The 27,281-nt window shown below is 44.6% G+C and overlaps 1 protein-coding gene across 1 annotated transcript in view; it reads left to right on the top strand.

Annotated features, from left to right (window-relative positions):
* NCKAP1L (NCK associated protein 1 like) overlaps positions 1-27,281 on the top strand; it is a 2,015,530-nt gene that overhangs the window by 467,410 nt on the left and 1,520,839 nt on the right. Inside the window, exons 17-18 of the mRNA XM_069653209.1 lie at positions 20,361-20,493; positions 23,823-23,942. Coding sequence (XP_069509310.1) covers positions 20,361-20,493; positions 23,823-23,942 — 253 coding nt within the window. The remainder of the gene's footprint in view (positions 1-20,360; positions 20,494-23,822; positions 23,943-27,281) is intronic.

Here is a 27,281-nt window from a genome sequence, read left to right as displayed (position 1 = left end):
GACCGGGAGAAAAGGTAGTATCTTGTGAAGGGTTCTCAAGATAAAGTGACCGGTTTTACATTTGTGAGGCTATGAAAAGAGAGGCCCAAAAGATCACTCCCAGATTTTTACTTCCTTCACTGGATGATGGAAATCACCAAGTGAAAGATGGCAGCAAGATGGAGAGAGAAATAGGTTGAACCCACCACCATGATCTCTGTTTTAACACCATTCAGTTTAAGCCAACTGAGGTCCATCCATCCTTTCACGGCTCCCAGTCAATCACATAGAGCTGAGCACATCCCAGCCTGGTCAAGATCTCAATGCACCAAGATCTGGGTGTCATCAGCATATGCATAGCAACGGAAGCCACGAGAGCGGATGAGATATAACAATGGCCGCATGTAGATATGCTTCCTTTAGGAAAGCCATCAAGACTAGGCTCTTTGTCTAAACAGATGCCTGAAAATCCATAAGCGGATGCACTCACTGTATGCCTCCCTGTATTGCCCAATGTAACTGTTCACTATGTATTCTATCATTCTGCACCAAGTATTTTTGTGGGGCCGCATTCTTGTAATCCTGAATCATGCCTTCTTTCATGTCCTTCATAGCGCCTCAATGCCCGAGGGCTGCAGTGCGCTCTATAAATATAAAAAATAAATAAAATAAAGTAGATGTTAAAAAGAAATGGGGATAAGGCAGAGCCTTGAGGGACACCACAGGAAAGTGAATGAGTAGGGTGCATAAAAGGAGGAAGCAAAAGAGATTGACCCCTATCCTCTAAGAAAGAAGAGAAACCAACACCAGGGCACTTTCGTTCCCACGCCCTGGTCAGAATCCAGATTGGAAAGGATCAAAAAAGGAAGAAGATTCCAAAAAGGAAGAAAGAAGAGGTGAGACGAGAGATTGAAGAAGTTTAATAGAAAAAGGCAAGAGAGAAACAGGACGATAGTTAGAAAGAACAGAAGTATCCAGTGAATTTCTTTTTAAGAGAGGGATCACAGTTGCTTGTTTCAACACAGACGGGACGGTACCGGTCTGACAGGACCAATTGACAGCCTTGGTGAGCCAAGATAGAATAGAAGGCATACTTTCCTGCATTATGCCCAGCGGCACCGGGTTCAAAGGAGAGGATGATTTAAGGCGATTCACTGCTGACAGGACGTCCTCAGAAGAGAACTCCAATAAAGAAGCCCAGGACAAAGAAGAAACGGGAGCCTCCTCCCTATTAACCAAAGAAGAGGTGTGAGCCTTACAGATGCTAATATCAGAGCAAATCCTATCAATTTTAGTTATAAAAAATGTGACAGGAAGTCACATAATTTTTGAGAGGGTACTGCGCTGGGGGTGAAGCGTGGTGAAGAAAAGAGAGAAGTGACCACCGACAATAATTCTTTAGGCTTATTGACTGCAGATGCAATTTTCTATGAAAAGAAGCGTTGTTTTGCTGATTTAATTGCTGCATGGTATTCATGTGTGACCTGATGGAAAGTAGATTTGCATATGGGTTCATAGGATTGACGCCATCTTTGTTCAGCTTGTCTGACCTTGAGATGCAAATATTTAAGTTCAGCAGTGTACCATTGTGCTGAAGGGCGATTCTTACCCTGAAAGAGTTCCAGAGGCACAACCTCGTCGACCACGAACAATAGTTTCTCAGAGAGGAAAGTAAAGTCCAGCAATGAAGCCGACTGACATTTCTCATTTATCAAAGCTGATATATATGTGTGATCCACATGCCGCCAGTTTTGTTTCCAAACTGGAAGTGTTTGAAAGGAACAGGGAGCAAGTGGAAGAGAAATAGAGAATGGGACAATACAATGATGGGACCAGAGAATTTGTTGGACAGGATGTTCCTTCCTTTAGGTGCGTAGGTTCATGCACATGCTGAGTGAGGCCAAGATCAACAAAGGAATTGTAAAAAACGGTGTCCGAACTGGTGTATGAGGAAAATGAAGCAAATGTTAAAATCGCCCATAGTAATTACTAGTATTTATTAGTAATTATTAATAGTAATTAAGTTGGAGTATTTCACTTGTAGAGAAGCAACTAGTTCCCCAAATGGGTCCAAAAAATCAGAATAAGGACCAGAGGAGTGATAGACTACTAACAAATAAATACAGGACGATGCTGACAGAGAACAGCAAACTAAAAACGCTTCCATTTTAAGACTGTGTGTAAAAGAAATGACTGGAAAAGATAACAAGATTTGAAAATTATTGCAATGCCACCACCAGGATGGGGGGCATCTCTATCTTTGCGTATGATCTTGTACCCATCTGGAAGGGCTTGAGATAAAGTGGGAGCAGAATTTACAGTTAGCCACGTTTCAGTCCGGCATACCAAATCGAGACCGGAATCAGATAAATAGCCATAGACTTGCGCATGCGCAACAGTGAGCGGGTGTTGAGTAAAGAGGCATTACGATTATAATGACTGCCTGCTATAGAGATCTTATTAAGGTTGAATTGAATGCAACGTTCAATATAAGGGTACATTCGAAACAACCTAATGCCCAGAACCCATTCCCTATTCTGTTTCCCAGATTCCTGGCGATCTGCCCAGTCTCCTTTAGTCACTCACAGGGATTTTAAAGTATCCCAGCACAATTCTTTAACATTTTTTTCTCCTTTGTCTTGGCCCTTGCTTGTTCCTTTGTCTTTGACTTGGCCTTTTGTCTTTGCCTATAGAACAATGTGACAGCCTCAAAAGTGACATCCTTGTATTGGAACCCTCTTGCCCAAGTTTTGTCTTCTTGGCTGATGTGGGTAGGAATTCTACCAACGGGTAGGATTTTTTCCCCACACCTACATTCTCAAGGTTTTACAAGACTTCTTTATTTGGGCTGATGCTCTTGCGAATACCATGAGAGTCTGAGCTACGGCCACATTCTGGCCTATCTCCAAGTGCTGGGAAGTTTTGGCATATGTTCTTCTCTGGCCGCAAATTCTATGCATACACCCTAATATAGCCTGTCCCTGCAACCCCACTTCTTTTATGCTATGGCTTAACAGGCTCAGCTGCCTTTCTCTCTCTCTCTCTCTCTCTCTCTCTCTCTCTCTCTCTCTCTCTCTCTCTCTCTCTCTCTCTCTCTCTCTCTCTCTCTCTCTCTCTCTCTCTCTCTCTCTCTCTCTCTCTCTCTCTCTCTCTCTCTCTCTCTCTCTCTCTCTCTCTCTCTCTCTCTCTCTCTCTGTTGCAAACTGTCTTCCTTTGCTTGGCCAACCCAGCTTCTGGTCCTCTTATTCTCCTTCTCATTCTCCTTCACCACAGCACGACTCTCTCTTTAACTCATTGTTCTAATACTGTCTGATTCAGGATGCTTGTGCCTCTATTTATGCAGGTGCAGATAGAATGTTTGGGCCAATGATTGATTGGATATGTGTGTCTGCTTTTTGATGGTTTCGCTTTTCATGATTGCCCCTTGCTTAAGGGTATCACTTGCACCCCCGATGCAGGGCATGTGATTTAATTTTCATACAGATTTTGTTCACGTTTACCTGATTGAAGTCTGCCTTGCCATGTTTATAAGAACACTGTCCAACATATTGGGGTCAGGTAGTTTTATCATGGTAGGCCACAGACCTTGTGATCCCACTTTCCTGTCCTTCTGCATGTGTATGTCTCAACTTCCAGCACTGTCATAGTTAGCATGAGTGTTCACTGCATTTGTTTCTCAGATCGGCTGCAATTTTCCACTTAGCTCTAGATTGTGGTCCGCACCAGAGCTTGCACGCCGAACATATGCTGCTTTCTCAACTCAGCTATGCACATGGTCCCGCAGCTGGCTGCCAAGGGGAATGCCAAAGCCCCTGCTTGCTATTTTGTGCTGAAGTCTCATGTCTGAGGCTAATGGATGGGACTTAGGTGACCATCAACGTCACAGCCTGCCACCCAATCTGTGATCCAGGCACAAGAGGATGCGCCAGGTACCTCAGTCCATTGATAGCCTAATGTGTGCTTCACATAATCCCAACCAAACGTTGGCAGGAGAAGCACCATAGCAGAATGACAGAAACAGTTAAGAAAGTGAGCAATATCAGCATGACACTTGAATAGCGCTCAAAGAACCTGACTCTCGCTGAGCTGCCGGCATGCACAACTTCTGAGTTTGTAACATGGGACTCCTGGTTCTTGCAAGGACAGAGGCTCACAAGCATGGCTTACTTGACAAACCGGGGACTGAAAAAACTAGAGTTAGAAGGATGCTCCAATCTGCAGTCCATGTAGGTGCGGTCTATACATAACATGTGAACCCAAAATGGTGACCATGTTTTATGGCATGTTGGGTAGTGGTGCCACAGGGCTATATCGTAGCCAAGTACCCTCCAGTAACAATCTTGTAGTCGAGCAGAATCACACCCATTCCACACAGCCCACATGCCCATGAGCACAGATGGGCATACGGGGAATCAGTGTGGGAGTTAGAGTATGGGAAGAGAGGTGTACTGAGCGTGTGGATACATTCTGGAGGAGGTACATTGAGGGGGCACGTCTAAGATAGATGAAGGAACAAAGAGAGCATATCAGGGAGAAAGGAAAAGGAACGAGTGAGGAGAGTGGAGAAGGGAGAAGGAAAAAAGAGGTAAGCGAGGAGAGCGCATGAGGGAGCATAGAAATCCGAGCCGGAGAAACGACTGGATGAAGCTGAAAATGTAGAGGCTGTAGGAGTAATAAGAGTGAGGGTGAAGAGAAGACCAGATGGGAAAGGAAATTGAGTAGAGGTGAAAGAGAATGGGGCAGAGCCGAAATGGGTGGAGATAGGAGAAGGGGATGCAGAATGGACAAGAGTGAAGGTGTGGATGAGGACAGAGGAAAGTGAAGAGGAAACAGAGGAACAGACCTAGAGAGAAAAGGTTGGATTTGACAGCAAGAAGAGGAGTAGAGGTAAAGTGATAGAATAAGCTTCTTATTAGTTCCTCAAGCAGACAAGGGAAAGGAAAGGAAGGAATGAAGAGAGTAAAGAGGTATTAGGAGGAACTGAGACAGAAAGAAAGGAGGAGGAGGATAGAAGAGAATAGGAAAGAGCTGGGGGGAGACACAGCGGGGAAAAGACCCAGGGTCTCAACCCTAAGCCTGATCCCACAGTGGTTATGAGGGGCCTGGTAGGGGTGGACGGTCTGAAAATAAGTCCACTGACACAGACCTACAACACAGGCAAGGGGGTGGGAAGCCTATTTTTTTCTTATTTCCAAACTAAGCTAAAGAGTCTGATAACTAGCCCATGTCAAGATGATTGGAGGCACTCGTGAGAGTGCCAGATATCCAGATATCCAACACAATGGGCCTCATTAGGACCCTGGCGGTTCTGTAATGAACGGTGCCGGTACGGGACTGGCACCGTTCATTACGGGCTGCCCTAGTACGAGGACTGCTGCGGGACCCGCTAAGGAACGCCTGGTCAAACCAGGTGTCCTTAGCGGGTCCCACTAGCAGTCTAGGATGCTAACAACGGGCCCGTCATTAACGGGCCCATTGTTAGCATCCTCCCCATTCCCATTGAGCCCTATAGGGCTCAATGGGAATGGGGATACATTTTTACCGGGTCCCACAAAAGGGCAATTACCGGGTCCGGCAAGGTCGGTATGACCTGGTTATTGACCTTTTCTGGGACCCGGTAAAACATCATTACCGGCGGCAGCCGTGCCCTTAATAAGGGCACGGCTACCGCCAGGGTCGTAATGAGACCCAATGTCTTGACGATACAAATCCAGTCAAGAAAGACTACAGTCTGTGAATAAAGAAATACATGGCACCTAAAACCCCAAAGATTCTAAGTGATTGTATTACCACTGGGAAGTCATACTTCTTTGGGGAGAAAAGGCAAGGAATGAGGGCCATTGCCATAAAAAAGCTTCTTAATTTTTTGCCTTTACCCTTGTACTCTATGGGGTGTAATAAGTTATACTCAATCCCATTAGTTTTCTTTTGTTTACAAAAAAAGTTGAATAGAGACTTTTGCTGTTGGCTGTCTATTTATCCTTCATGTGTGATATATGGCATTAGAAGTGGTATTGACAGGGCCCAAGCCTCAGTGTTCATTAGGTCCATCACATCCACCTCTGAGACCAAGCTAAACTGGCATTTAGAGCCATGTCAGGGGCAGCTGGCTATAATGTGCGAACTATCCCTTCTTGCAATGCTCGACCTATCCGCAGCGTTTGATACGGTGGACCATACTATCCTGTTAGACCATCTGAAAAACATAGTAAATGTCACTACAATTGCTTTAGACTGGTTTGCATCCTTCTTGGTAGGGCACAGACAATGTGTACAGTTGGGGTTTTTTCTGTCAGAAATGTTCTTGCAATGTTGTGGTGTCCCACAGGGCTCTGCGCTCTCATCCCTTCTGTTCAATATTTATCTTCGCCCCCTTTGATGGACATCCTAGAAAAACACAATATCAGTTTTCAGTCATATGCTGATGATACGCAGCTTTACATCAGACTTGATGATGTAGACAATGTACATATTAAGGTGGGTAAATGTCTTGAATAAATAGGAGTGTGGATGGCACTAAACTGGCTGCAGCTCAATCCATACAAAACAGAGGTGATTCTTTTTGGATCAAAACACCTTTTGGAGGGGAACAGCAGCCCGCCTCCACCTCAATGTCTGCACTCAACTCTGAAATACGCCTCCAGGTTAAAAAATTTGGAGTGCATATGGCAGAGTGAGTTGGGCTACGAGGGTCATGTCTCAGCAAAAACTCAATCAGTATTCTATGATATCCGGCTGCTACGACCTCCCCTACGTTCCAGAGAACGACCGTGCCTTGGTGGTGGAAGCCTTAGTTAATTCGAAGGTGGATTACTGCAATGGGCTCCTTATGGGAGCCCCTGCTAAGCAGATTGGTGGCCTGCAAAGGGCAAAAAATGCAGCAGTTAGATTAGTGTTTGGAGTACCTAAATATACTCCAATTTGTGGCCTTCGCCGCTCTCTCCACTGGTTAGCAGTGGAAGATTGCATAAAGTTTAAGGTTGTCTGTTTGGTGTTCAAATGCATAAATGGTCTGGCACCAAGCTATCCCAGGGATAATCTGAAACCATCCCACTTGGGCCCTAAGGTCAGAAGACAAACACTTATTCATTATCCCTAGGACAAAATGTGTCTCCCGTGGAGACTGTAGATTCTCTGTCTTTGGGTCCAGATTGTGGAAGAGTTTCCCTCTGAACTTAAGGAAATCTATCTCACTTCCAATATTTCGGGAAAGATTAAAAACATATCTCTTTAAATAAGGCCTCTTTGTCTTGACCCCTGGGCTATTAACATTATGTGATTGGCTATTATACTTGTTTTGATGACACATTCCAACTGCGCCAGGAATCAATTTAGTTTGTTGTGTGCATGATTATAAATATCAACCAATCAATCAAGCAATGAGAATTCAATAATAGTGGCCAGAGAGAGGACATGGGAACATCTGGACAAGTTGCCCTCAATCATGACAATCATGACTGACTGTCAATCACATCATTGATGCTGGAGATAGCGTGATTAATGGGAATTATGGGGGAAGTGATGATCCTCCTTATGCACATTTACCCTTACCATTTCCTAGGTAACATCCAGAACCCATTGCCCAAATTATTTATGAAGTTGTCTTCCATCTAGAGGTTGAGGAGGTCAAAGTACTGTCAGGGGAAAAAAAGGTGTAAAATTGGTTTAGGCTCTACACATCAATATGTCTTATTGTCGCTAGCTGGAGCACCCTCCCTGTCTCCTGTTTCACAGTGACTCTAATCAAATCTCACTCATTAATGAAAACATTTGAACAGGTGGTCTCAACTGAGGAGGTGCATACAAGCAAGGGCCAGTATTTCTTGAAAGGATACCTATATATGGGAAGAAAACAATGTGCATTGGTAGAGGCATGTGGCCAATGGGGCAGTCCTCCCTTGCATCCTTCCACATGACCCATTGCACACCCCTTGCCCATTGCAGAGCTGACACATGTCCCTGTGTAAAAGGGCTGAGAACAACAGCAAACTAGAGGCAAGTTTGCTGCAGCCTGGACATAGGTTAATGGGCAACCAAATTTCAATCTCCACCCAGGCCCCACACCCTGTTCAGCTGACTGGTGCTGCTTCAGTGCTTCCTGCATTCCTGACAGGCCGTGTACAAGAATGAAGAGAGAAAAATGTAGATATGTTGTTTTTATAAAAAAAATGTGTAAGTGTGTGCATGCAAGTTTTGAATGTTATGCGCTTTGAGTGTTTGAAAGAGTGTGAATGAATGTTCATACATGTGAGTGAGGGAAACGTTTACCTTACTGTGTACATGAATATGTTTGTGTGAGTGTGACTGACTGAGAGTGTGTGTGTGTGTGTGCGCGCGCATGTATGAATGATGCATTTGTTTGGTGCAAGTGGAGGCTGCATAAGTATCATCAAAGTGATTTATAGTTACAATACTGGCATATGCTGTGTGTGCAACATTATGAAAGTGATTTACAATGGCAATGCTGTTTTATTATGTGGGCATGACATCAAATTATTTTGTGAATGTTGTTGGTGCAGTATCTTGAAACTGATAATCAGTGTCATTGCTGGCAGTTATTGTGAGCAGCATCATAAAAGTGATTTACAGTGACCGTGCTGGCATTAATTGTAGGCACAAAATCAAAGTGATTTACAGTGAGAATGCTGGCGTATGTTATGGGTGTAGCATTGTGAAAGCGGTTTACAGTGACAATGATGGTATATATATATAGTGTACACATCATCATGTAAGTGATGTACAGTGGGAATGCTGGTGCTGGCATTTATTAGGGACACAGCTTCAAAGTTATTTTCAGCAGTAATGTTGGCATATACTCTTGGTGCAACATCATGAATGTGTTTTACAGCAGAAATGCTGGAATATATTGTTGGCACAACATCATGAAAGTAATCTGAACTGGAAACACTGGTATTTGTTTTAGGTACAACATTGAAGTGATTTAGATTGGGAATGGTGGCACATATTCTGGGTGCAGCAACTTGAACATGTTTTACCTTGATAATGATTGCATCCTGTATATTGTAGGCACAGCAACATCAAAGAGTTTCACAATAGCAATTCTGTCATATACTGGGTACACAGGCATCATGAAAATGTTGTAAAATGCTCCTTTCTACTGTTTGTGACCTAGCTTCTTCTGTATTTCTTTCATATTTTACCCTATAGATCTGATTACAAATTATTTGGCTTTATACCCCATTTTTCTAAAATTTTAACTATTATTTAAAATAAATTCTCATGGGTGAACCCCTCCAAACCCTCCTGCATTACTTAGGGCTATGTTGCTATGATTGCTTGTGCACACTAATTTGGGTAAATATGAATGCCCCTCCAATATAATAATTTATGAGCCAACAATGACTTTGAATCGTTGCAATGCGTGTACCGCATAAGAGCCACTTCCCTTTGGTAGCAGAACATGCTTCTGTGACTGGTAACCTGAAAGGGGACGGTACCACCTGTTACGAGTTCCTCATCCACTCACCTTTCAGGAAGATTATACTTTCACTTTGCCATTCACACCTATCAGCTTCCCATCAGGGCATTTAAAAAACTAAGGGCAACGTCGTTTGTTATTTTTAGGCAGGGTTATTCCACCATGTTAAACAGCTCTGTGACACATTCCAAATGTGTCAAAAGGCCTCCCATTTGGATGTTGTTGGGACCTTTTCACACCTCTACCTATTATCTAATTTCCCTTCCCAAGAGTTGGGATTCATATTTTGGGTACCTATGCCCCTGTAATGTAGGACATCGATAGATACTAGTTGTAGTAGATTACTCCAGATGGTACCTTAGGGCCCTTTTGCCAAACAATAGACCCAAACAGCAGATGCTAAGTACCTGGTAACATGTGTTCTCCAGATTAGATTTCACAAAAGAGATATTAACTGATCCTGTGGTCTACTCTTATATCCCGCCTTTTGAGCGAGGTCAAAAACTCTCTGCAATATTCCATCACTTGATAAATGTGCTGACCTCAAATATATGATTTAGTAGCACTCTTCAACCAGACCTCGAAGAACCTTCTGAGGAAGCTGGTCATTGAAAATAGTAGGAAGTGTGATGGCCTAATCCTATGAGAGCTGTATGCTATTCAGAAGACCCTGCAGTCATCCACAGGGTTCACCTCCTTTGAACTTGTCTATGGAAGAGACCCCCACAATGTCCTGGATATGCCGAAATAGATCACAGGTCACACAGAAGACCAGAGAATGAATGGCACTCACAAACAACTCAGTGTTTTAGCACAGACACCAAGTCCAGGACAAACAAATTAGCTGATTTCAGCGACAGGCTTAACTATGCAGAGTTATGGTTGGCACCATGTCCTGGGGTTGCTTCAGACAATAAGTTGCCGGCCTGCAAGCATGGTCCCTATGTGGTCATACATGTTATTAGCGATCCGAACTCTATGGCCCAACAACATGTGTACACTTGTGACAGCAGGAAACTGTCACAAGTGTACACATGAAATTGAAGGGGTGGAAAGAACCAGATGATCTAGTACTGTTGGCTATCGCCAGCTGTAAAACTGCCATGGATACTATCTTTTCCCCACTCCAGATGGTTATCCCACATGTTCTGAAATGTACCAGTATTGTGATCAGAGAAACTTCCCGGAATACCTTTAACATATTTCCTCAGATAAACCAGGGTTAGGACAGGACTCCTTTCACCGTGCACAGGTTCCATCAGGGAATTGCATCTGACTCCGCACATAACATCTTCCAGAAGCACAACATTAAGTTGTATATGAAGAGGTTCAGAATATATTGGACCTAGGTGTTATCAAACATGCCCAAAACCACTCCTCCATGGTCCTGGAGGGGAGTCGGATAGCAGTTGAGGGTTTTTTCTGAACTCTAAGAAGATGAATCAGATCATCTGCTTTGAAGCCTAACCATACCCCAGATCAAAGAGATGATGGAAAGAATAGGAACCTACACCTATATATATCAAAGCGGCATCTTAGCAAGGTGTGCTAGCAAATACTTCGGGCATCTGGAGATAAATAAAAGAGCAACTTTTCAACACCATAGGGTCTCCTTCAGTTTACTGATCTTCTGATAAACCTCAAAGGTGAGTCGTTTACATTACCAGTTATTTTCTCGAGTGCATCTGGATGACATAGTTATCCAAAATAATACCTAGGGTGAGCACAGGCAACATGTTTACTTGGGACTCCAAATATTATACAAGGTGGTTTTGAAAGGCGAAACCCACAAAGTGTAATCTTGCCTTACCTGCAGTCAAGAACTTGGCTTCAAAGTGGGGGTTGGGGTAAGGCCTTGACCAGGAGCAGGAAGGAAAGATGGAGGCAGTAGAGACTATTCCTCTGCCCAGTATGAATCTGTGAGCCTTTATTGGTCTTTTCGGTTACTGTCCAGAGGTTTCAAGTATTGCAGGACCATTATCAGACCAACTGAGTGTCTCACAATTTTATCAGCATGGCTGGACCATACAGAGCTGGGAGGCCTTCAAGGAATTGAAGTGTTCTCTATGCCACCCACCTCTCCCCATTATGCCCAACATCCCTCAGCAGTTCATTACAAATTGACACTTGCAAGTGGAGTAGGATACAGTAGTCTCTCAGGTAGAAGGGGGTAGAAAATGCTCCATTTGTTCATTAGCAGAAATTTTCCAAGAGATTAAAATTACACCATCATTGAACTGGATTGTCTTGCTGTTAAGAGGGCAGTGGAACCACTCAGATTTTACCTCACATGTAGACATGTCCAGTTGATCACCAACAATGCCCTTCTACTCTGGTTTGCTGGAAACAAGAAAACCAACCCTTCCCTTATGAGGTGGTTCCTGACACTAAACCCATCCCATTCTCTTGTGGGTGCCTCCTCTGAAGAGGGTAGGAATGTGCTGAACTCCCATGTCTGAGGCTAGCAAATGAGTACTGTGGACCACCGCCAGCTGTGAAGGAGGTATACAAGGGTCTCCCCACCACCTCAGCCCAACTGTAGTCTCATATGTGCTCCACATAATCCATTCCCAACCACAATTGGCAGCAGATGTCCATGAAAATGTCATGCTGACATAAAACCATGCAGAGGGAGCAAGCACAGCGATAACCTATATCCTGATCTGTGCCCCAGCTCTGTCTTTCAAATATAGTGAAAGTCCACCAGAGTATAAAAACAAACCATAAACCTACTGCCGCCGTTTAAGATCTGGGGACTTAGAAAATGGCCCCCCCTGTTGTCTACATTCCTACTTGCAAAGTCCATTTCTTTTTTAAAGCGTTATATATGCTGTTGTATGTAGTCCATCTCTACATAAAATGCTACAATTCTGGGTACCTTAATGAATTCCATCTCTCATCATTTGGCACAAATGGAGAGCTCTCCAAATATGGGTTGATTAATTCCTTTGTTGTGTTGTACAAGACATCGTAGCCACCTTAGGGTGTGTCGCTATGGTTACATACATACCACTAATGTGTACCATAGTCTTTATTGTACAGTTACTATGGGCCTCATTAAAATGTCTGTGGATTTCTGAATGGAAATTGCGCATGCAGTAACTGGCGTTACCTCCTGTGATATTTCTGGAAATGCTCATAATTATGAACAAAAACATGTTGTTGGCAGTAACAACAGATATGAATGTGTACAAATGCTGCATGCAGTATTTCTGGAAATACTGTGCATTATTTTTCTATTTTTTTATCGATTTTCTTTTTAATTTTGAAGAAGGAGATGGATTGCATGCAGTAGCAGTTCATACTTCGAATGGATTGTGTCCTCCCACGTATTCCTCATCTTGTGATAATTCGTTATCTCCAGCTTCGCTGGTTCGTGAAAAAAAATTCTCGCCAGAGGGCGCTATGCTCGAGGTCGTGGCGTCGATTGTCCCTCGACGGACTCTGTACTCTGTCGACGTCACCAATGGTATAAATAGCTCGAGCCACGCCCGTTGCTTCAGTTCTGTTTTTCCGATCGATTCGCTATCGAGAACGGCGCGCTTCTATTTTCTGTGAAGAAAATGTCATCATCTTCAACTCCTTCGACACCCAAGACGGGGTTCAAGAAGTGTGTAGATTGTGGATCTAAAATGTCGATCGCCGATCCCTAACAGATTTGTCTCTGCTGTCTCTGTTCCAGTCACCGAACCGACGACTGCGGGTCCTGTCAATCCATGACCGAGAAAGCTCTTCGTGAGAGGAGAGGTAAACTGTCGGTGGGGAGGGAAGCCTCGAAGAAGGCTATGTCAAAAAGACATAAGAAAGCGACTGATTCGAAGGAATCGGATCGCCATAGGCACTTAAAGAGATCTCGATCTAGGAGTAGATCAAAACACTCTTCGTCATCATCTAAAAAAATGAAGAGGAGACATAGATCTCCCTCATCATCATCTTCTTCTTCAGAGTTGACCGAAGAAATTCGATGTCCGACTAAATCGGAGTCTCCCAGTAAGTGGGAAGAATTCCGCAAAAAGATGATGGAGGTTTTTGAGAACGCGGCCCCGGCTTCCTCAAAAGACCCTCGAAAAAGCCATACCCCTAAAGTCGCTCCATTGGATGACAAAGGGAAGTCCAAGACTACCATGGCAAAGACTGGTAGCGTCGAGGAATCTAAAAGAACTTGAGTCGACATAAATCCGTTGAAGACTCTTCGAGAGTCGAGCACTTCTCCAGTGCCATGCAAAAAACACAAGCCATCGAAGACTTCAACGACTTCGTCGACGCACTTGGCGTCGATAATTTCGACTCCAAAACCAAAAACATCCTCGATGCCAGTATCAAAGTCATCTTCGAAGTCTTCGAAGACCCCTTTGACAATTTCAAAGGATTTATCAATTCCTTCGACGCGGATAGTAGAGAAGGAAAGGAGATTCACTCCATTGCCCAGATCAGACTTTTTCAAGTCTATGTCAGCAATTTATGAAGAATCTGCTTCAGAAGAGGACGAAGTTACTCCTCTTGGAGTTTCTTATGGTACAAGACAAGTTCCTGAGGAAATTATTGATCAGGAATCTAGAATGAGAGACCTGAGTGATACTCTACATTCTGCCAGTGGAATTGACACATCCCCAGAATTAGAGTTCGCCAGACCTGATCCTGCAGAGCATGCAGATGCTGGGTACAGGGGTTTTATGACCAGGGTAATTGAGTATATGGGTTGGGGTAATACTGCACCCATTTTTGAACAAGATGACATGACGGATATAATCGTCAAGGGACCTCAGAAAGAACCTGTTCTCCCTTTCCACAAGGCCCTTCAAAGAACTGTGGAGAAAAACTGGTAGAAACCAGAGTATTGCTGCTGCAGATAGCACTTTTCCAAAAAAATGTAGACCAGCTGGAACAGATCCTGAATATTTGAATAAACACCCGACTCCAGAGAGTTTAGTCATTCAGGCAGCATCCACTTCAAAACAAACTGCTTATCCAACTATTCCTCCAGATAGAGAGGATAAAAAAGTTGTTGCCTGGGCACGTAAAGTTTTCACGTCAGGCAGTATGGCACTTAAGTCGGCAAATGTCACCTGTACCCTAGCCAGGTTTACCCATACCCTGTGGGACTGTATTTCGGCGGCGGCTGATCATATTCCGGAAGGCGAGGAAAGGGAAGGCTTCCTGAATATAGTTAAAGACGGGAAGGAGGCAATGGGGGAATTTCTCCAGTCTGGACTGGATACTGCTGATAGTATCAGCAGATCCATGGCTGCAAGCGTTGTGCAACACAGATTTGCGTGGTTGAGGAAGTCGGGGTTTGCACCAGACGTGCAAGCTAGACTCCTCAACATGCCCTTTGATGGCTCGAGGCTCTTTGGCAGAAAGGCTGATGAAAGCCTAGAAAAACTTCAGACCTCGAAAGCGGCAGCTAAATCACTTAGCGCCTCTTTGCGCCAGCCTCTAAAACCCTATTCCGGCTCATCTTCCTGGAGGGGTCGTTCTTTTCAATACTACTCCTCTTTTGGTAGAGGAAGAGGACAGGCTTCTCAAAGGGGCAAAAGAAACTTCTCTCGTGGAGCACGAGGAAGAGGTGCAAAATCAGCCTCAGGAGCGGCATCTGTACCCTCAGCCACTCCTGCAGCCACCTCCAAATCCCTCTGAGACCTTGTTGCACAAAACACCAGTGGGAAGCAGGATCTCTCAGCATCTGAAGGAATGGCGGGGCATTACCTCAGATGCTTGGGCACTGAAAACAGTAGCCCAAGGTTGCTGCCTCCCCTTCCAAAAAAGGCCTCAGAATCATCCACCGGGAGCCAACTCTGCCAAAATTCCGGATCCGCTCCTGTTGCAGGAAATTTTAACCCTGCTAGAGAAAGGTGCCATAGAACTGGTACCTGTAGCGGAGAGGAACAGGGGTTTGTACTCCCCATATTTTCTCATCCCAAAAAAGCACAGAGGACTGAGACCCATCTTGGACTTGAGAAACTTGAACAAGTTCCTCAGGAAGGACAAGTTCAAGATGGTGACTCTTTCTTCAGGCTCTTCAACTCCAAAATTGGTTGGTATCATTGGACCTCAGGATGCTTACTTACATGTGCCAATTCATCCAAAGCACAGAAGGTACCTGAGGTTCGCGATTGGCAATTCTCATTATCAATTTCGAGTTCTGCCATTCGGGTTGACCTCCGCCCCGAGGGTTTTCACCAAACTGTTGGCGGTTGTGGCAGCAAGTCTCAGGAGAGGGGGCATTCACATTTACCCCTACCTGGACGATTGGTTGATCAGAGCAAGTTCTCCAGAACAAGCTCAGGAATATCTTTCGATCACCTGTCACTTCCTCCACAAATTGGGCTTCTCCCTCAATTTCAAGAAGTCCCACATGATACCATCCCAGAAGCTCCAGTATATCTGAGCAGTCTTGGATACTTCCTCAGGAAAAGCCTCGCCTCCTGAAGTGAGAGCTCTCCACAACCAGCAGATGGTAACAAAATTCCAGAATGCCCAACGTCTACCGGCCTTCGATTTTCTCAGGTTGCTTGGCCTCATGGCATCCTGCATTTTCATAGTACCAGAGGCCAGGTTGAGAATGAGATCCCTTCAATGGGCACTCAGAACTGAGTGGTCCCAGTTCTCAGGGAATATGTCGGATCTTCTGCAAGTCCCGAGCGCAGTTGCTCAGGATCTTCTATTGTGGGCTTGCAACAACAACATTCTCAAGGGAGAGTCTTTTTGGCAACCATGGCCGGAGATAACAGTAGTGACGGACCCCTCACTCACGGGGTGGGGAGCACACACCAACGATCTGACAATCAGCGGTCGTTGTTCTCCATCGGAGTCCAAACTACACATCAACCTTTTGGAGCTGAGGGCAATCAGACTAGCTCTGACGGCTTTTCTGCCCTCTGTACAGGGAAGAATGTCCTGATAATGACAGACGACACGGTGGCCATGTACTACCTCAACAAAAGGGGAGGAGTAGGGTCACTACCACTGTGCAGAGAGGCAATGCAGCTATGGTTCTGGGCAATACGAGAAGGAATCTCTCTATCGGCAATTCACGTAGCCAGAGAGAAGAACACGGCGGCAGACACTCTGAGCAGGCGGAGCACGGTCTCTCACGAGTGGGAGATAGCTCAGGAAGTTCTTCTGGAGGTCTTTGCCCTTTGGGGAACCCCTCAAGTGGACCTGTTCACCACCGCGATCAACCGGAAGTGCGATCAGTACTGCTCAAGGGAATTTCCTCAAAGAGGAGCTCTGGGAGACGCATTCGTAGTGGAGTGGAAGTTTCCACTGCTGTACGCATTTCCCCCAGTCCCTGTGATTCCTCAAGTAATCAGGAGGTTGAGAAAGTTCAGGAAAACCATGATCTTAATTGCCCGGGATTGGGCCAGGAGGACATGGTACCCGGACCTTCTGGACATGTCCATCTAACCTACAATACGTCTTCCGCAAAGAGAAGATCGGGTTCTCCATCCAGAGGTCAAGACACTCAACCTTCACGGGTTGGGATCTTCCGGAAGACGTAATGAAAATCTTGCTTTCGGCCAGAAGACCAGCAACAAAATCTTTGTACTGATGTCGCTGGAACAGGTTTAGTAACTGGTGCAAAGACAAGGATGTGGACCCTTTTCAGTGTGGCACCCCAATGGTGTTTTCTTTTCTATTACATCTAGCTAATCTGGGGCTCCAGATAGGAACAATCAAAGGATACCTTGCTGCGCTGTCCATTTTCAAGCGCTCCTCGGAAGAGGTTTCATATTTCAAAATACCGTTAATCATTCAATTCTTAAAAGGGCTTACTAATGTATACCCTCCAGTACCTTTTCATGTACCAACTTGGGTTTTAAATTTAGTACTAAAATTCTTGACTTGCATACCTTTTGAGCCTCTGCATTCATGTCCTTTGAGGCTTTTAACTCTAAAAACTGTCCTTCTTGTGGCCCTATCATCAGCCCGCAGGGTTAGTGAACTTCAAGCTCTCTCATGCAAACCACCATATACTATTTTTTATAAGGATAAGTTAAACCTTCATTTTTACCAAAAGTAGTCTCGGACTTCCATTTGTCACAAAAAATAGTACTACCAACTTTTTATCCTCCTCCTCATCTGGGCAAGGAAGAGGAGAGATTACACAAACTAGATCCCAAGAGGGATCTTAGTTTTTACATCTCAAGGATGGCTAAATTAAGACAAGATGAACAACTATTTGTGGGTTATACTGGTCATAAATTAGGCTTATCTGTAACAAAACAGACCATTTCCCGCTGGATCATATTAGCCATAGTTGAATGCTACAGATTAGCGGGAAAAGAACCACCAGATGGGCTTCGTGCCCATTCTAGAAGGGGACTGGTGTCATGATCTCTGCTTCCAAAAGGTCAGGGTTTTCCCAACTCCCTTGGAAGCAGATCCATAACCCAGGTTCCGAGTGCCAACCAGTCCCAATTGGGACCTTTTGGACCCAGTCCTGGCGCCAGTGGCACCAGGCTCATAAATATGCCCAGTCCCAGCGCTGGAAGCGCCGGGCTCATAATGCTTGGGTGGACTTACCTGCAGCAGACCATGCTGCTTACTTGCCTGCCAGTTGAGTCTCTGATCCTCTTCTGTTTGGAACTACTTTTCCTGTTGGGTGGGGCAGGAGCCACTCCCTAGATTCAGAACACTTGAACTCTTCTGGAAAGCAGGAACTCTTTTCTTACCTAGGCATGGCTGTGGAAGGAGACACCTAAGCACTACAGGAGGCTATTTAAACCACACCCGATGGATGAATCTTGCTTTGCGTTATTCTGCATCCTCAGCAGCAGAACGCTCATCGTGTCTTCTGCATCTGATCCTGGGCCTAAGGAAAAAGGCTTACCATTCTGAATCCAGTCTTCAGCAACACCTATAAAGACAAGAAAGAACAGGTTAGCATTACGGTCTTCAGTGACAGCTCTTCACTTACCTGGTCCATCGGCTGTCACCAACGCCTCGCGCTGCATTCCGGCATCTGAAAGACAAAGGCTTACCTACTCTTCGTGCGCTCCGGAGGTCTTCACACTGCATTCCGGCATCTGAAAGACAAAAGCTTACCAACTCTTCGCATGCTCCGGAGGCCTTCGGCGCTGCATCCAGCATCTGAAAGACAAAACAAGGTGCGTTTAAAGACATTGGGGAACTTTAATACTCACGTGCCATTACTCCTTTCCACATCTAACCCAGTGGGTATTCCGGCACCCTGCAGCCGCCCCGAACTTGTACCTGCAAAATAAAAAGACAGTTAGAGCGCATCGTGAAGCAGGCAACAAGCGCTTACTTACGTGCTTCCAGGCGCTTCTATTCATCACACGGGCTCCATCTTCAACTCACTTCAGCCCGCCATCCGCCATCGCCTGAACCCTGCAAAACAAGAGACATCATTACTAAAGACTTTAAAGACATTAGAATTACTCGAAACTTACCGTTCGTGCAGTAAACGACGGACAGCAGTCCTCTGAAGTCAAGAGGCCTGCTCCCCTTATCCAGTGAAGAAACTGGTTACAGCACCCTGCCTTGAGGCAGATGGAGAGCACGGCGTTCACTTACCTAAGGTGAGAGCGTTAACCTTTGGGGTTCTACAGGAGAAGAGAAAGGGAAGAAGAGAGAGACATTCAATAACCCAGTTCATTAATCCCACATTTTCTATCTGCAGACATCTTACCCTTCGAGCAAGACATACAGTGCACAGAGGTCCAGCCCAAAGAGCCAGCCGTGTGTTACACATCACCTTTGAAGATACGGTATACGCCCAGTCAAGACCGGCGCCTCTACGGGAATCAGGTGAGCGTTACAAATGGCTACTTCTGCGGCTCTTAAGAGGGGATTCCCAGCAGCAGATATTTGTGCAGCTGCAACCTGGAAACCAATGCATACTTGTGTTAAACATTATTGTTTGGATACTGCCTCCTCTAATGAGGGTCTATTTGCCAAGGCAGTTCTGCATTCTGTCCACGAAAACTGAAATTAGTACTCCCGCCTCCAAAATTGCTACTGCTATGGGAGCCTATCACAAGATGAGGAATACGTGGGAGGACACAATCCATTCGAAGAACAAGTTACTTACCAACTGTAACGTTCTTTCGACTGGATGTTCCTCCCCCGTATTCCTCATCGACCCTCCCATCCTACCCCACAGTACAGTTTACGTTTTCTTACACTTTCCTCTCACGAAGAATGTATCGGTCATGGGGCACGCCTGGGTGTTCCTCCTATATGTTTCATCGAAAAAACAGAACTGAAGCAACAGGAGCGGCTCGAGCTATTTATACCATTGGTGACGTCGACAGAGTACGGAGTCCGTCGAGGGACAATCGAGGCCACGACCTCGAGCATAGCACCTTCTGCCGAGAATTTCTTTTTCCGAAGCAGCAAAGCTGGAGATAACGAATTATCACAAGATGAGGAATACGTGGGAGGAACATCCAGTCGAAAGAACGTTACAGTTTGTAAGTAACTTGTTCTTCTACGGTATAAAAATATGTAAATGGACAAAAGTTAAAATGTTGATGCTTTTGTACATTGCATGGCAAAGGCGGCAGGAAGGCGGTCATCAGAGATGCCCACTTTTTGACACCGTTTAGATGTCCATATGCAGTGAACGGAGGTACTCAATTACTAAAGCTAGCAAAATCTAAAGACTTACATTTCATTCAATACAGTAGATGAACAACCACCCCAAAATGATGCCCATATTAATGGCACTTATGAAATATACACTTATTAATTGCCCCCACTCATTGATACCTTGATGCTGTTTCATGTGTGTTTTGTAAATGTTCCAGCATCTTTTAGTATGCGCAGCTGTCTGTAGTCTATTCTTCAATTTGTGCTTATTTTTATTCATCCTCTTCCTCTATACTTTTGTGCTCAATTACACTTCTTCTGTTGATCTGCTACTCTGTGCACTCAACCTTGTCTTGAGTTCTTTCTGCCTCCCTTTGCTTTCCAGCTTCAGCGTCCGCACCTTCGAGAAGATGTTCTCGTGGACCATGGAGGAAGCCTCCATGTTACGGTACTCCATTTCTTTCCCATTGGTCTGCGCCCACTTTGTGAACTGCGTCCACGAGATGTGTCCCGAGGAGGTGAGTGTGAGGAAGGGGGCTTCAATAAGCAGGCAATGGTGAAATGACAATGACATTTTTGTCCACGCTATTTACCTGACTTTGGGTTGTGTAGTTTCATATAATATGTTCTTTGTTTCTAACATATATTTAGAGAACACAACACACGTATTTTTTTCTGTTATGTCTTTAGATAGGCTTAATGTTCATTTTCGCAGTTGTGTGAACGCTGCCATCCACCCAACCTGTGCATGTGATTGTGCACAGATAGTATGCCACAGACAGTGTATAGTATCTAGGAGGTACAGACTGCTTTCACTAGTGTGTATGCGGTCCTGTTTTCCGTCACACATTTGCTGGTGAGAGGAAGTTCCACCTCGTTGCTCTCCTCCGTGGGACACTCTTAAGTCTTGGGTGATAGCAATCTGGAAGCTTGGGTTTCTTCTTTCCAATTGACCCTGACATAAAATGGAAATAGTGCCTGTGAGTCCTGACATGAGAGAGTGTCACCTCATGTAGCCTCCCGAAGACACACAATGATGCAGGGGGAACTCTCTTTTTAGCATACAATATAGCCACCAGGAGTAGGAGGACGCCCATAGAATTTAAAGGAAGATGTTAATATTGACAATGGATCAAGCGCCTAAATAAACACCAGTGCGACATCACAGCAGACCTTCTCTCGTTCCTGGAGTGATAATTGAAGTAGGGCGAGTGGTTTGGGTAGTGCTAGCATTGGACGTTGAAGTAAGGGTTTACCAATTTAGATTTGTAAAGCCATGTGTCTGGAATTCCAAAAGATGATTCCAGCAGTGTCCTGTGTCCTCAGTGTTCTGGCCTTGCATGGTAAGTGCCCACTCTTTCATTCTCTGTGCCCCCTCCTCCAATTAGGCCCGTTTTTTTCTTTCTTGCTGGTTTTCTTGCCTTTTTTTGTCTCCTTTCACATGCCTTTTTCATGCATTTCTCTTGCTCTCTCATGCTTTTTCCCCCCTCTCTCGCCTGCCGAGGTAAGTGCCCACTCTTTCACTCTCTGTGTCCCCTCTTCCACTAAGGCCTCTTCCTTCCTTCCTTCCTTCCTTCCTTCCTTCCTTTCTTTCTTCCTTCCTTCCTTCCTTTCTTTCTTTCTTTCTTTCTTTCTTTCTTGCTTTCTTGCTTTCTTGCTTTCTTGCTTTCTTTCTTGCTTTCTTTCTTTCTTTCTTTCCCTCTTTTCTCTCCTTCCATGCCTTTTTCATGCATTTATCTTGCTCTCTCATGTTATTTTCACCCTCTCTCGCCCTCTGTGCCCCAGCCGCCACTGAGGCATGTTTCCTGCTTTCTTGCCATTTCTTGCCTTTTTTCTTGCCTTTCACGTCAATTTTTGTGCACCTTCCTCCATTGCTTTGTTGCCGTTTTGATGCCTTTTTCCCTCGCTCTCTTGTACTCTTGACCCCCACTGCTTTCTTTTTCCCTGATTGTGACCCCTCCCCTGCCCTACTCCCTCCCGACACCCCCCTGCCCGTGATTGGCTGCACCTGTGTGGGCAAAGGCCAGTATGCTCTTTCACATCCTGTGTCCTGCTCCACCTGTGACCCAGTGGTGAGTATTTTCCATTCTGCGGCGTCCCAGACGGTATACACTTATATTTGGCCTTTAAATTAAGTTTTTGCCCAAAATTCACTTTAAAATAGCAAATTAGCCGAGGTGCTTCCCGCACCTCCCCTCCGCTACCCTCTCCTGTTTTGAGTTCCCTGCACCCTCCCAACTCCCATCCCTCCCTCCTGATTGGCCCATAGTCCTTTATTACCCCCTCCCCAGGGTAGCCCCCTTCCCAGGGCAGCCCCCTCCCCATTGCAGCCCTCTCGGTGAAAGGCCCAGAGGAAAGGGCAGCTCCTGCAGTAGCAGCTCCAGACTGTGTTGGCCGTGTTAGTCTGTGCGACCTGCTGCCCACCAAACTGACCAACCCACTCTAATCCTATCTTATTCTCTATTAGCTGGTTTTCTGATGTGCCCAGACCACAGTTTGTATAGTAATCTTATCTCGCATTTAGCCTAATTGTGTTAGTCAGCCATATCAGCCATAACTGTACTCCATTAACTACCCCACCCGCCTCATTACCCAATATCCTACTCCCCAGGCACTGAGCCTAGTTGTTGCTTATCAGCCATAGTCAGCATTTACCCAACTTGTATAAGGGAGCCTTTCTGATTCTAGCCTGAATGTGTTAGGTTACCATACGTTGCATTAAGCCAATTGGGCTAGTCAGCCCCAGTTTATATTTTGGGCAGTTATGGATAGGGTAGAATTGTGAATATTAGCCTGTGTCATATCTAGACAGAATTGTGAATATTAGCTTGCGTCACATCCAGACAGAATTGTGAATATTAGTTTGCGTCACATCCAGACGGAATTGCATCCAGACAGAATTGTGAATATTAGTTTGTGTCACATCCATATAGAATTGTGAATATTAGCTTTTATCACATCTAGACAGAACTGTGAAGATTAGCCGTGTCACATCTAGACAGAATTGTGAATATTAGCTTGCATCACATCCAGACAGAACTGTGAATATTAGCTTGCTTCACATCTAGACAGAACTGTGAAGATTAGCCAGCATCACATCTAGACAGATTTGTGAAGATTAGCTTGCATCACATCCAGACAGAACTGTGAATATTAGCTTGCATCACATCTAGACAGAACTGTGAAGATTAGCCGTGTCACATCTAGACAGAATTGTGAAGATTAGCCGGCGTCACATCTAGACAGATTTGTGAAGATTAGCTTGCGTCACATCTAGATGGAATTGTGGATATCATTATGCGTCCCATCTAGATAGTGATACCACTAACCAACCCTACTAAAATAAAACTCACCCTTTTGCGTACACCTCTCAAACTCTGAACTAAACACAACCATACCTCCAAAGCACAACAAACTGCATGCACTTCACTACACCGCAACAACAAAACAAACCACACATAGCTTCGCACAACAGCACATGACGGCTACCAACCAAAAAGCGCACCTAAGCTCAGCCAACTGTGTAAACCGAACTGAAGCTGCCAACAGCACATCACAGCTCTCTTGCTCTTTCTCTATCTTAGTCCTACTAACTTACCCTACCCTCTTGCTTTTCAGATCCGCCAGAGCGCCAAGCGACCGGAGGGGGCAGTGCGCGGTATTAATATCCTTTAACATAACATATGTAACACTGTGGGAAAGAATATCTCCGGACACATTAGAACAAGGGTTTAGGACTGAAATGCTGAGGAAGGTGCAGGGGTGGGAAAAAGAGGACATGAAAATTAAATTGTGGTATTTCCACTACTTCAGGCTCACAAAAGCCATCTTTTCTCTGTTCCCATAGTATCCTCACCTGAAAAACGGTGGACTCGGTCTATGCAACGGCTTCCTGGAAGAAATCAGCAAGCAAACCAGTCACTGCATCCTGGACATGTGCGCTGAGCAGTGTAATCTCAGTGAGCAGGTACTTATGCTCTGTGCATCGCATTACACATGGGGCACTCCCCGCCATTTGAAAACAGTTACTTATACCCTGCACATCAGTCCATGTGTGGAACACTGTACCCAGCCTCTACAATGGAAGAGGTATTCACGCACTGTGCATGATGATGTAGGTGGCATATTGGGCACGGCCGTTTTCATCCTGTACTCATGTGTATGAGGTTATGCTTAAAAACTGTGTCATACACTCTGTGAACAAGTGTTTGTGCTCTGCATATCATATCACACACAGCATACTGTGCCACACGCCGAGTGATCAGATAGGTAGCCAATCTCTGATCATCACAACACACACTGAGTACTATATTCAAACATTATTGAACAAGCAGGCACACTCTGCGTATTAAGCCACATTTGACAGGTTCCTTGTAATCACTAAACAGGTATTGTCTAGCCCATCACTGACAACCAAGCTCTGGCTTAGGAAATAGGTGCCTTTGCTCTGCATAATCGATCAAATGTGGGCTTCGATACCCCCCCTGCCCCACCACCTGGATAGCCTGTCACTCTCACATGGCAGTGTTTCCGTTTCCAAATGAGAATTGCATATTCAACCACCTCTGGCTTTCTATCGTGAGCGAGTAATAAGATATGTCTACAAATACAAACTGAATCCTAAAGTTCTGAAACACTCAATCCCGCTCAAAAGGCTGTTTCCTCCTGATTTGAACTCTGTTGTTTATTCCATGCATATTAATCACCTGTGCAGATTTCTGTGAATACCAGTTACTATGCCCTGCCCTTCCATTTGCAGGGCACCATTTTTTGGATTGTAATTTCTGAAGCCTACTGAGCCGTTAACTTCTGTATGTGCCCTTTTGGGCTATGCCTGCCCTCTCTGACTGGCTGTGCTACCACCACTCTTGCTTTGTCCCATTGAATATGTGCACTGTCAGAAGCTAGTTACAGGTAGGGCTACCTCTCCTGCTCCTTGTGCCTGGATCCCCATGTGTCTGATGTGTCTGGTCTCTGGCTATGTAACTTGTTGATCTGCTTATCCCTCCTGATTTTGATCTTCTGGCCTCTGAGGCCTATTATGTACCAAGGCTATGTCATTTTCTCCTATTTTGATTAACTGCTTATTGTACTCTATCCTCTAGACTACACAATGAAGCAGACTATGAAGAAATGGAAACCTAAATGTAACACTGGGTTGCTCTTTATGAATACCTACTTTAACGTCATCTAATTGGATTGAATATTTTGCTGTATGCTTCCCCTCACATGAAGATTGTAATACATTTTTTCAACAATTAAACTATCATGGCCTCCTATTCACTGTCCTCTTCCTGGTCCTACCTTCCACAACCTGCCCACTTTATGACATTGTCCCTCCTGTGGCTCCTTAGTAGGCCTGTGCCAACTCCTCGCAACTTACAGGGCAGGCGCAGTATGTCCCTTTGCATACCACTCCCCTTATTGCCCTCAATCTGTCATCCTCTCCCACTGTAATGAAGTGCCCCGCCTTGTTCTGAAAGCAAGGTAAAGTTAAAAGCAGCACTCCTGTGGACCCCCTACCCAAGTAGAGACACTCAATAGATGCATACTGCTCCCATCTATCAAGGACAATCCAAGGATATAGACCCTCATCAATCCACAAGTCTGCTAGCCCAGGTTAGACTTGAAGTCCCAACCACTAGACAAAACTGGGTGAGACTTTGGAGGGTAATAAAAAGGCACCCTCTTCCCATTTGAAATGTCCTGCTGCAACTCTCAGTCACAGAGGAGTTACTGGCTCCCAAGATGGCGGACCTGACAGTTATAGACTTGATACCATGCTCTAAGCAACCCCAGGTACCCTTAGGGACAACAAGCGTCCCAGCCCTCAACCAATTACAAGCCGTAAGTGCAGACCCACACTAAAATTCCACCCAGAGGGAGGAGCGAACACAGTATAAGTACCTAACGCAAGGTGCTTAGTGAGGGAATTGAAGGAGCTGGGCGTATTTGGAGGGAGGACCTGGAGTTGAAGAGAAGGCTGGAATTTGGGGTTTAGAAAGCATAGCAGTTTGGAGGAAGGAGAGGCTGAAGTGACAGAGGGAGTTGGAGAGTCGTGAGATTAGAGGGAGGGAAAGTGATGGTGAGTGAAGGCTTAAGGGGGAAGAGTTAGGAGAGTGAGTGTGGTGTTTTGAGGAAGAAGGTGGTAATAACAGGGAAGTGCAAGGATTTGGAGTGTGAGCATGGCATTGTGAGGAAGAATGTGGTTATATATATTTATTTTTATTTATAGTTGTTTTAATCAAGAATTTATACTTGATTTTTCAAACTTTCTGATTGTTACAATAAAATAATGCATATGTCAATTATTTACAATCACAATATTAAAACATTACAACATTAAAATATTACAACATTAAAACATCCACAAACGTTCAGATTCCATTTGAGTTTCGAACTTATCATTTTATCGATCCTTTGTCATATCTCATCTTTAGGAATCACAATTTACTTACAATCATTGCTCTCTTCAGGATGCCTATGTTATATGTGAAGTTAAGAATAGCATATCTAACTGCTTTTATGGAAGTGTGAAAAAGAAACTCCCAAAGTTTTTCACTGGTTAAAACATAATGATCTTCAAATAATGGTTTAAAGCAGTTGGTTCTTTGCATCAATAGCATAGGGCATTCGACTAGTAGATGTTTTATATTTTCCAAGGTTGTTTTGCAAAAGCGACAATGTGCATCTGCACTAGTTAGCTGTTTTCGATTGAATAGAATTTCCCTGTGGGCCATAAATTCAAACGGAAACGTAAATAATCATCACGTTGCTGCAAATTCGGAAATATACATAAATAACTCTCAGTTCGACCATGTCGTTTCAAGGCGAAAGGATAGTTTACAAAATTGGTATAGATATTACATGCATTTCTGGTTTGTATCCAATCATAATCCCACAACTTTTTCTTAGCTTTATCAGGATTCTCTGATAACAATGTTACCGAGATACCAGAATTATGAAGGACTCTCAGCCCTTTTTTCCGCCATGTTAACGCAAAGATATCTTCAGAGTTTAAGAGATAATTTGAAATATTATATAATATTCCCGTTGTTACAATTGCCAAGATACATTTGCGGTATAGCAAACAAAGCTTCCACTTATATATTGCATATAAAGATAACAGAGCCAATTCGTGTCTCACTAAGCATGTGGGTTGTGATAATGTAAGATTCAAAGTTCGTTTCCAATACAACCCTTCATAATGCGCCCAATAGTTATATGGTCTCACATGGGATGACTCTGAGCCATACAAAATTACTGGTGTAAATTCTTGTTTATAGTAAGTTATGATAGGAATAAT

Source organism: Ambystoma mexicanum, chromosome 3q, assembly GCF_040938575.1.
Source record: "Ambystoma mexicanum isolate Mex_15411 chromosome 3q, UKY_AmexF1_1, whole genome shotgun sequence".
Lineage (NCBI taxonomy): Eukaryota > Metazoa > Chordata > Amphibia > Caudata > Ambystomatidae > Ambystoma > Ambystoma mexicanum.
The sequence above is the reverse complement of the archived record's forward strand: the minus strand, read 5'-3'. Positions and strand labels throughout refer to the sequence as shown.